Genomic DNA, 12147 nt, shown 5'->3' on the forward strand with positions numbered 1-12147 from the left:
TATAAATTTTTTATTTTATTTTTTGATATACAAACTAATATTACGCATATAATTATGCGTGTCTATTCCGTTTGCTTTGTTTAGTGTTTTTTGTGTTGTAGACACGTAAAACTGTTTGGTTTTGCTAAAATGTTATGTTTTTTTTTTGTTTTATGTTTCATTTATGTATATATACCACGTATATTACTAAAATTAGGAGAAAATTGTATACCATTGCTTGTGTTTTAAACATTAATGGAATTTATAGTAAACAAATAGATTTTTGTTGCTTTTTTGTTGGCTATCCTGGCGCCATTCCATTTCAGCTGTTTATTTTTTTGTTTTTATATGCATATTTATAACTTCATTCTGTTTTCGCTTTTTATTTTTGGTCTCGTGCAAATATTTCATTGAGATACAAATTTCTATAAACCCATTCATCTCAATTAACTATTACTAAAAAAAATTATGCATTTGTTCCTTATTTATTTAAAAGCAGTCATTATCATAACTTTTGTTTTTTCACGATTTTTCGGTATATTTCAATTATTTTATTATTATATTTATTGCTCACATCTTTAAATATCGTTTAAATTGAACTATAGGTACAATAAGCTTTCAACGCTATTTTCATTATATTAAATACTAATTACCGTTTTAGTACTTGCAGTAAAATATTATGAGTTAGTTTATACATACATAAAAAGTAAACACTAGCGTGTAATAAGAACAGTACTTAAATGCGTTGAGGAGAAAAAACTGGTAAATAAATAAAAAAAAAAAAAAATAAAACAATCGAATAGTCGAATTTATAATTGAAATTTGTGTAGTTTGTTTTGTGGTTTTATATTTATACCTGATTTTTTACTTCCAAACACTACACTCAGTTGAACCGGATTAAAATTTTATTTTTAACCTCAAATACCAAATTGACAAAAGCTAAGTTTTCAATTTTTACTATTAAATTAAAAAATTAAATTTTAAATTTTGGGATTAAAAATAAAAGTTCTAATTTTTGATCCAAAAATATATTTTTGAATTGAAAAATTCCCAACCTTGGTCTAAATGTGGTGAACGCATAACTAATTAACAATTAAATTCTCAGCAATACAACTTATTAATTAACTGTTATAAATTTTCATAACTTGTTTAAACTTGAAGATAATTTTTTAATTAAAAAAAAAAAAAACTCAAATGCCACTGGTTAAATAAAATATAAACAAAAACGCGTGTAACCATTTTAAATGACGTTTGCATAATACTTATGTTTATAGAGCTTTTATAAAAGAAAAACAGTCCTTAACGCATTTAATATGTACTCTTCTTCGTTACACGCAAAGCAGCAATAGCCTATTATTCCCGCTGGCTTTTAAATGAAAGCATAACTGAATTTACAAAAATAACTTATAAAGATGTGAAAAGTAAATATGTAGTAATTTTCACCACATCTATAGCCCACTATGAATTCTAGTTCCACCATAATGCGCAAAAGATGCGCCAATCATTTATATACGTGACGTTGACGCAACGTTCGTAGCGTGCCAACCGGTACTAAATGCACCGCTGTCGACGGTACAACATCCTTAATGTTACTTTCATGCTTGGCATTCAGACTCCCACTTTGGCTGTGTTTATGTCGCGCCTGTCTTTCCGTATTAGTCATGGCCTTGAAGGTTGCTTTTGATATGGGTGTAATGATTTCGCCATTTTGTTGCTTTGGAAGCATTTCCTTAGTGTCCGCACTGATATTGGCACGCCTATCATTTTCTTCGCCTTCATTGTTTTCCCTTTTTATGTCATGTGTATGTGTATTATTAGCGTTTGCCGTGTCCTCTTCTTGTTCCTGAGCTTCACTCGCCTGTGGTGTTTGATATTCATAGTAGCGACGTTCGATTTTGAAATAGCGTAATGCATTTTGTGTGCTAAATAGCAAAAGCGTGAAAAAGCGATAACGTGCTTTGAAGCGTTGTGCATATTTCGCACGCATTTGCGTTGACACACCGAGCCAGTTGTTTTCATCATCGTATGTGGGCATGCGTATACTACGTCGGTTGCGGCGTGATCGTATGGTTTTCGATTCGGCTGCTAATGTCAACTCAGGTTTGCTACTTATACTGTCTTTTTCAGCACGCATATTCTCTTCTGCAACGTCAGTGTTTGGCATTAATTCTAACTCACTTTCCTGTTTTACTGTGTCCAATGCTGCTTCTTTACTCATAGCGCCAGTCTTAGTTTTCTTATTTGCCAATTGCTTACGCGTACGCAATTGTTTTACATTTCGCTGCTTTATTGTATTATTCGTACGTAGATCTTGTGTTTGTTCATTTGTCTCCAACGTTTTGCCGATTTCATTATTATTCGTCTTATTGGTTTCGTTAGCCATATAATTAGTTTTCAGTTCACTAAACGCTTTCTTAGCTTTAGTACCAGCGTTCTTCTTAATTGCACTTATATCTCCTTTTGTCTTTTCAAGGACTGGTTCAGTCTTCATTGGTGCTGCCACATTTTCTGTTGATTGATCCTCGTCAATATCAACTGCAGCAATTTTATTTTGCTCAATCTGTGCTAATAGTATATCAATATAGTTCATTTTACGTTCAATAATTTCGTCCTCATCGAAACCAGCAAATCCATTCACTTCCACTTCATCCTCTATCATGCTATCGTTCAGTTCGTCGGCGCTTACAGTCTTTTCGCTAGTAACACACTCAAGTTCAATGAGTTCACCGCTCTCAATTGGTTCTCCACTTGCTTCTAGTCCATTCAAACTATTTACACTTAATGTTTGGCGTTCGATCAGTGTGTGGTCAGAGGATTTACTGCGTCCGAGGCCGCTGGTTGTGTCGCCTTCAGACTCGAGACGGTTGTGTGTCGATTGTGTATCGGATTCGTGCGATGAGTTGGCTTGTTGTTGTGCCTGCTGTTGCTGCCATTCATTATAGTTGTCTAGTTCATCGGCTTCCAGCACCGCTGGTTGCTGTTCTCCTATTTCGCCTGCTACTTCCTTCTCCGTCTCAACCATTTCATTTCGTTCAGCACTAACACCCTCCACATTTTCATACACAACATTTGCATCAGCACCATCTACGCTCATATCATAGTCTACGAGTTCATCTACATTCGTCACGACGGCGCATTCTTCCGTCAGCTCGGCTACCGCCACATCCTCATCTCTTTCTGTGGCAACCACTTCCTCAGCATCATCCTCCTCATCAGCAGAGTGTTCAACTTCTTCTGATCGTTGGCGATTCAAGCGGCACAGCACCTTTTGTAATTCATCGAATTTCGCGAACAAAAACTGATGTCCCAGCAATCCTTCGATAGACGCACGCTTCACGGATTCCCGTTGCAAACAGAAATCTACAATTAGTTGCCTCATTGCAAGTTTGGCATTCTTCCAACGCGACGATTTAGTTTGCATTTCACCATCCATTATACGCTGCCTCACGACACGGTCATGAATTTGCTCATTCTGACTGCGCCTGAACGGAGGATGGCCCATATACATGGCGTATAGTGTTGCGCCGAGACACCACACGTCATAGGCTTTGGAGTACGTTGTGCATTGTGGATCTGCAAGACTTTCTGGCGGTGCATAGTCGAGTGTATAACGGGGCACATCTTGCCAAGTGTCGGCCTTGGAGTTGTAGCTGAAACAAACATAAATTATTGGTTAGTTAACATCAACAAAAATGCGTAAGGATGTAGCTTCATAAAAATTATTAAAAATGGCTTAGTAAACTCACCTGGCAGAGCCGAAATCGACCAATTTGATACGTCTCATTTGCGTATCGGTAAATAATATATTTTCCGGTTTTATATCGCCATGTATGAAATTCTTCGAGTGCAAATATTGCACAGCATCACAAATTTGTAGGAAAATATCACAGCATTGTGACTCAGAGAGACCGCCAGACGCATGTACCAACTTTTGCAATTCACCGCCAGCCACATGTTCCATCACAATCCAAATATTCGAGCCATTTCGGTATGTATCAATATATTTACAGATATTCCGATGATTACACGATCTCAAGGCATCTACTTCGGCAGGGCGATATAATTTTTCAGACACCACTTTAGCCACGTAATTACAATGCTTTTCGGTGTCAGTTAGTGTATAGCAGCTGCCGAAGCTGCCATAGCTCAAAACGCCACCTAATTGAAGCGTGGGCGGACTATTTGTTGGATTCTAAAAAAAAATTGTGCGTGGTGAATAAATTTGAAATGTACGAATTTAGGCATGTGGGCTCTTACCATCAACGGATCTTTGCAATACTCAACGTCATAGACCTTTTGTAGCGCTTTGCGCGATTTCAAGTGTTGCGGCGCCACATATGAGTAGCCACGAAACAATCTATGGGTATTAACAGGAACCGGAGCTGGGGAATCAATCACTGGTTGTTTGGTAAATTCCTCGCTAAAATTTTGTGTGTCATCTTCGCTATCTAGATTGGGCTTGAAGGGCGCTTTTCGTCTTTTACTCTTCAACTCATCCCAATCGATACCTTTGAAGAAGGGATGCTTTTTGATTTCGGCAGCATTTTTACTGTTACCGCCTGAAAATATGTAATTATTTTATATTCAAATTAGAAAAAATTAAAATTTAATAAAATCAGACGTTTAGAAAAAAATATTAAAAATTGAAATTGCTCGTTTTCACAATACGACTTTTTTCATATTGTCATACTTGTTGAGCGCTTACTATACTTTACAATCATATGTTTTAAATTTTAGTTTTTTATTTTGTTGTAGAAAACTCACCTAAACGCTTCTTGGGATCCTTATGTAGCATTTTCAGTATAAAGTCTTTGACTGTATCATTCAATGTGGCTGGCAGCACTGGGTCGACTTTTTGTATGCGACGTGAAATGTCGACTTGAGAGTTTTGTTGTTCGACAACGGTAAAAGGCGAGGCGCCAGTGAGCAATTCATATGTGAGCACACCCACAGACCACCAATCGGCAGCGAGATCATGTCCAGTAGCACCAGCGCGTATGATTTCTACAACGAAGAAATTTATAAAAAAAATACTATTTAAAAACAAAATATTTTAATGTAGATGTACCTGGTGCCATGTATTCTAATGTGCCACAGAAGCTGTGCGCACGATGATCCGAATCGGGTTCGAATATCTTTGATAAACCAAAATCGGCCAACACTATGTGTCCCTGTCCATCTAGTAAAATGTTTTCGAGTTTTATATCACGGTATATGATACCCAATTTGTGCAGATGCTCCAAAGCAAGCACCACTTCGGCAATGTAAATGCGTACGGTTGCCACCGAAAAATGCTCGGCCGTATAGAGATGCGTAAAGAGTTCGCCGCCACTGACGTAATCTATTAGGTGCAAGTATATATAAAATTTAGACAATATTCTTGTCAAGACTTGGCAAGTGTTATAATAGCTTACCCAAAATTAAATATAATTTCGAATCCGTTTGGAATGCATAATGCATGCCAACTAGGAATGGACTTTGTTGTATAGCCTCGAGAACCTGCAAATATTCAAAATATATTGAAATGTATTATTTTTATCATATATGATCCAATAAACGAAGCTGCTTAATAAATATAAAATTTTAAAAAGCCTACAAAAATGTCAGAGTCAAATGATCCGATAACCATAAAATTTCCTGAACCTTCTGCATATAGTTATCCATACAATGTACTACGAGTTTTTTTGTTTTGCAAGCGAAAACTACCAAATTTGGGTAAACCTCTAAACCGCAGATCGCTAGTCATTTTAAGCATACTATCTTCTAGCAGAGAATTGAATTTTTGTTTTATTTACGGATAATGCCGAAATCATTGCAGCAATGAAGGACCTGCTTTCACCGCCGCGCCGAAGATCGGGTGTAAGCTTCTTCTTTTAGACTGTCATATTTGGTGTGCCTCTTAAGGGATTACATGGGTTTAAAATATCGATTTTTATTGGCTTATTAAATTCTAATTTTGGCTTATTAAATATTGTCTTAAATTTCCAAGATGATCCGAGTAATAGTTTCGGATATACAACCTTGAGAACACTTTTTCTCGAATGGTAAGATTTCTCGAGAACTACTCAACCGATTGTCATGAAATTTTACAATTCCAATTCTTAAAGACTTAGACGAAAGATTTTTTTTTTCGATTACAAACACGTACTTTTTTACTTTAGATGATCCTATAAGAAGTTATCCTGCCAACGCGGGCGAATTTTTTTTCCGAGGGGTAACCGGAAATGGCGTCGCAATGGCCGAGCATAAAATATTTATTTCCAAAAATTTCAGAATTTCTTTGATAATAGTGTTTTTTTGTAACAATAAAAAATTCCAATAAAATATTTAATTTTTTAAGAGAAATCAATTTTTGAAAAAAGGCTGTTTTTTTACACCAGGAAACCTATTTTAGCCTTTGTATAACCACATTCAATATCAATATCATTCGCGTTTCTTTCAATGATTAGTTGCAAACCAGTTACTGTTCCAAATGAAATAGTTCACTAATTTACCACCTGCAGATTGCTCTGCATGATATGCACATAAGTAACCGTATTTATTTTGCGACGTGCTTTTGACTCTTCAGTATCACGTTGCATGATTTATATATGTATATGTAATATACTAATATACATTCATCTCGACATGTGTAAATACAAACACATATGGTGCATCTCAGCTGTGTTAATAAACCTCTAAAATATTCAGAAGAATATTTCGTTTTCGTATTGGTAACCAATCGTCCACAACGTCGGCTGCATTTCTAAATATTCTATTCACGCACGCTTATTCTTTTTCCATGCGCATAAAAGCATGCATATTCTCTATATATTATGTGTGCGTTTTTATATATTGAGTACATATGTATATATGTATATGTATGTATGTATTTAGGATCGGTGTACGTGCGTTTTGTTATGAACGATGCCAACGAAAGCATAACAAAAGCACAACAACAACAACACGACCGACGTTGCAATTAACAACAACGCACGGTGGGCAAGAAAATGATTGAAGAAAAAACTATTAATATGCATTTATGGTAACGTACACAATATTCGAAATCGAAAGGAAAAAATTTCCAGTTCAAAATATACAACTCGCCAGAAAAAGAGAGTTTGGTGTGAATATAGCACAGTTACGAGACGACGGGGCCCCTTAAGCCCCGAAAAACTTCAGTTACTTATTTTCAAAAAATAAGTGAGCAGTAAGAATATGTTCTATGACTTAAAAATGACAAAAAGCACAATCGTAGCCAATATCAGTATATTTTGTGCATTCAGCTGATTTCGATATGCCCCATTTTATATCGAGAAGCTTTTCCAACCTTAGTATGTACATATGTTTGTGTACAAAAATTTACACATATGCACTTGCATGCATTCAATTAAATATACAAATTTACACTAATAAATATCATAGTATATTGAGTACGTTAGCACAGCGTATGTAGTTTGGCAATAAAGTGGGAAAGATGTTGTATTTTCAATTTGTTCTGCTTTCCATTTTGCTGAATTCGTGCTTTACTTTCACTTCCATCTTTTTATGCCCACTTATTCGTATACTTATGCTTTTAATTTAAAATTCAGCCTTCTTATCTCTTTCAAAGAGATTGCTGGAATTGACATAATAGTACGACTATTTGATTGTCTGTATACTATAAGTGTATTCAAGGAATCTTTTCAACTTTTTACTGAACACATTGAATTCTTTTGTAGATTATAAGGCGTGATTTCCGTATGCATATCGGCTACATACAGATAAGCCCTTCAAAAGGTAATAAATTATGAGTAATAGATGAGGAATACTTCGCCCTCTTAAAAAATTTATTATATTATTTTTTGGTACATTTTTTGTTTACATATTTCGTTCCATAGGGTTTATACACTTAAAAATAACATACCAATATTTTTAATGAATATTTTAAATGTCTTTGTGTTCTAAACTCTAGCTTAGAATAATCGCTTAAGCAACAACAAATTCAAATTCATGAAACAGAATCTCACAAAATGCTGACAGTACAGTGGAGAATGTATTGATGTCAATATAGTGCCTAATAATGTGTCAATAGGTGTATTTTTGTGCAAATAAGACGTATCGTTTGAATTATTATGAAATTCTGAACACCTTGGTTATTTCCATCAACACAAGTCGCTTTGATTTGTGATTTTAACATTCGTCACGTGCATGCATATGTAAATACATATGTATGTAGTATATACATATGTACGTCTCATCGTGCACAAAGATTCCCGAGTGAGAAGAGCTAATACATAATATAGTGCGATGACTGCAGTGAAAATCTATTGAGCTGCCGATGACACGGCTAAACTATTAATCACAACAGGTAGCTGTAGCAAAAAAACATATTTGTATACAAGTGTGCATGCCCGCATATTTAGTATTTATTTTTATTATTTATCAATAGCTCTGTCGCGTTGCAATAAAGAAAAAACAATTTTTATATTTGGAGCCGATGGCCAACGACACGGTGCAAGCGCTGCAATTCTACGTAGATATATACATACACATGTGTATATGTATATATGAGTAAGTATATAAGGTACTTGTGTACATAGTATAAGGTAAACGTTGTTACTTCAGATTCGTGTGGCTCGGCCGACTCAGCATTTAATTTAACAGCTACTGCTATTGGGGCTTATATATTTGGACATTGTTGTTGTTGCATACTTGGATTATTTTTAGCTTCAATGTGAATTCAACATTTACAAGGACTTGTTTGCAATTCTCGAAAAACATATATGTATACTATATGCAATGTCAGCAACGCATGCTTATTAGCGTGCGCTTTCAATTTATTTTTTATTGTTTATATGTAATAATAAAGCAATCAAACCCATAAATATGTGTAAGAATTTTAATAAGACTTCTGGTGCATAACCATAGGTATATATGTATTATTTTCCAGCAAACTGTATGCGAAAGAAAGATGAGCATTATTTATTCAGTGAAAGTTGAGTGATAAATTACCAAGCAGTTATTTATAAAATTGGGAATCCCCTTTTTGGATGATTGTGCATACAAAGCATAAGCATATGTACATACATATGCATATGTATTTACTTATGGATGAGGTAATGTGTGAGCTGACAACTTGTCGTTGAAAGGGGATTTTTCGAACTACTTGAAACTAAAACAAGAAAAAACGTTTTAGTTTAGTTTGTTTGACAGCTAATTACATGCTATAGTGAAGCAATATCGGCGATTCCGACAAATCAGCAGCTTCTTGGGGAGGAAAGAACATATGCAAAATTTTGGTTTGGTATCTCGAAAATTGAGAACCTATACCTGCTTATAGTGTATACCTAATAGGGTATTAGTATACACTGTTTAGGATATAAAAATTTATGTAAAGAGGCTATGGAATCCGAATACTAATATTTTCAAAGAAACCGATTATTTTTGAATGAAATTCAAATCTTCTCAGTATTATCACCCGTTTAATCGAATTCAAACAATATCGCAGGGGTCACGCAAAAAAAAAATCAGGATTTGTCTTTACGAACATGACAGGATTGTGTCTCCATTAAAATTCCTGAAGTACAAGATTTAAAATGTGAACATCTCTTCATTAGCTAGATCAGCAGGTCTTTGTTAATTTGATTTCAATTGGTAATAGACGGTTTTTAATGCAAAGGAGATATCGAAGCTATTGAGCACCACTTAAATAATAGGTGTTAACCTAAAAACAAGAAATGTTAAGAAATAATATTTGCAAATCAAATGTTCATACATATATGAAATCTTAATCTTAAATATTTCTGACTCTTAGTTTTTAGCGCTGAAAACTTCATAAACTAGGACAAAATCAAAAAAAGCGCACAATAAATATGTATGTATGTAGTACACCACTTTTGAATATGTAAAAACTATTCCGATATCTACGCAATATCTATAGCATATCTGTCTATCAACACCTATACACGCACATTATGTTTCTAAATAAAAAATGAAAACAAATCACTGAAGCAAAATTTCTGCAAAAGCACAACCCAGTGAGGGAGTTTGTATGTGTGTCACTTGTTTAGCCAGCAACCACAACTCCAAGCAACCAAAGTGCCAGCCGAAAAACACGTTGCCAACACGAACAATTTACATGCACACACATGCAAGTATCTAACTCAAGCGCAACCTGGTAATACGAGGATTCCGAAGGTAAAGCATCAAACGAAGTGAAAGTGAATCTGTTTTATGTACGAATAGCGGTATATAACCACAAATGCTAAGCTTTCTTTGATTTTCTAACTCTCCGCAGTTTCATTTATGGATGCGCGGTTTGCATTTCACTTTTACTTGAACTGCAATGCTTATGTGAGGGTACTCTAATGCATATGCACTCATAAATTTGTCTTGCTTTTTAGTGATTTCTATAAAGGTTTGAGTTATTACTTTGTATGATTTTTGTCATATGTACATATATACTATACATATGTATCAATGTATAATTAATGTAATGTAATGTAATGTATCAATGTATAAAAAGTACATTGAAATTATAAGTCATTTAAATTATTTAAGATTTATTATTAATTAAATTTTTGCAACACCTCTACAATATTGTTTTAAGATCTGATGTGCTCTAGGCTAAGTGCGTCGTCTTTAAACGCGTTCTTCTTGAAACTAATGTTTTTGAAGTCGGTTGGCAAGATTTCTCGAGAACTACCCAACCGATATTCATGAAATTTTACACAGGAAGTTACGAAGTATTTATTTTTCGATTACAATTATTTGAAAAAAAAGATGTTGCGCAGTTTTCACTTTTTGTAAAAATGTCTGCCAAAAATCCAATTTTCGCTTTTGTTTCCTTCGTCCAAGTTCTAAGTTAAGGTAAGGTAAAACACCTAATTTTTTCAGAGGGTTCCCCAGAAATGGCGTCGCATTGGCCGAATTTAAAATATTTTTTCCCAAAAATTTCAGAAATTCTTTATTAATAATATATTTTGGTAACAATAAAAAGTTCTAATAAAATACTTCATTTTTTACCCGAGGAAACCCATTAACCCCACCCCAAAAGAGGTGATTGAGCTCGTCTACTATCTCTCTGCTGCCAATACAACGGTTTACAACCACTTTTTCCTTAAACTTTCTAATTTTATCGTCATTAATAGAGGTTAATGGATGTTTTCACGTTTTAAATGTTTCTCCAACATTTTTAACGATTCCGTATCCCTGAGCCCATTGGAAGCACAAAATTTCAAGCAAACTCGTTGTTCAATTATTTTTTCCATTGCAAAAATCTCCAATTTATTTCAGTTTTCTATAATATTCTCTCCTGGGTTGGCAGTGTTAAATCATAATGCTTATAACTCAAGAAAGCATTCTATTAAAATAATTTTTTGGAGGTGGTTAAAAGCAAAGGTCTTCCGAAAAAGTCATCTATTCTATTTTATAAATGCAAAAACTTGACGAAGTTACAAAGAAATTATTTGACAGCTAGACACCCAAATACTCATGAAATCAATTTGCACATCTTTACTAGGTTCCTCAGTGTAAGCAAGTACTCATACTCTCCGACGCTCATTAAAAATAATACAGACTGAAGTATGCACTTATATTTGCAACTATGTACTATATAGTATATGACTGTGCATGTGTTTATATATGTATATATGTATATACATATACATCTATAATTATTGCATGAATTATAGTCTGAGGAACGGTGGAATAAAAAAGCACAGCTACATATACGCAAACATACTTATCGGTGTACAAACAAATAACACGTAGGCAACTGAATTGCGAAAATAAAATCGAAGTCAAGATACTCGTCGCTTTATCGGTTGTAGTAAGAAAAATATGTGAGTATGTATATATGTATATTCATGGTGGATTTACATAATTACATAAGTATAGTAGTCGCATGCACACACACATATATCCAATATTTGTTGGCGCAAGAATTCACAAGTGGTTAAAAGCAGTGCGGGAGGTTATGCGGAAAGCCATCTGTAAATATTTGCCGGTAAGTGGTAGTGTTGCATTGCATTGGTATTAAAGAAATTCCCGGCAAATTGCCGGTGTGCAGGCCAACAGAGCACTACAAATCTGGGTTACTGTGTAAGTGGAACGCGACAATCGGAAAAAGAACAAATCAGCTGATATCGGAGCAAATGCGCTTGAACATACTACACTTAGGGGCTCTGTGATAAAAATAATAACAAA

The 12147-nt window shown here is 34.5% G+C and overlaps 1 protein-coding gene across 7 annotated transcripts in view; it reads right to left on the reverse strand.

Annotated features, from left to right (window-relative positions):
- Window positions 1–952: 952 nt before the first annotated feature.
- The window catches only part of LOC108967469 (chromosomal serine/threonine-protein kinase JIL-1), a 40365-nt gene continuing 29170 nt past the window's right edge, over window positions 953–12147 (reverse strand). For all 7 annotated transcript variants that reach the window (XM_018930961.1, XM_018930953.1, XM_018930931.1 and 4 more), the window contains 6 exons: window positions 5394–5478; window positions 5048–5320; window positions 4744–4983; window positions 4237–4538; window positions 3726–4171; window positions 953–3629 (listed from right to left, as the gene is read on the reverse strand). In XM_018930961.1, the coding sequence (XP_018786506.1) occupies window positions 1481–3629; window positions 3726–4171; window positions 4237–4538; window positions 4744–4983; window positions 5048–5320; window positions 5394–5478 (3495 nt within the window). In that variant the 3' untranslated portion in view covers window positions 953–1480. The remainder of the gene's footprint in view (window positions 3630–3725; window positions 4172–4236; window positions 4539–4743; window positions 4984–5047; window positions 5321–5393; window positions 5479–12147) is intronic.

This window comes from Bactrocera latifrons, unplaced genomic scaffold (genome assembly GCF_001853355.1).
Source record: "Bactrocera latifrons isolate USDA-ARS-PBARC rearing strain unplaced genomic scaffold, ASM185335v1 scaffold_100, whole genome shotgun sequence".
NCBI classification, from domain to species: Eukaryota; Metazoa; Arthropoda; class Insecta; order Diptera; family Tephritidae; genus Bactrocera; species Bactrocera latifrons.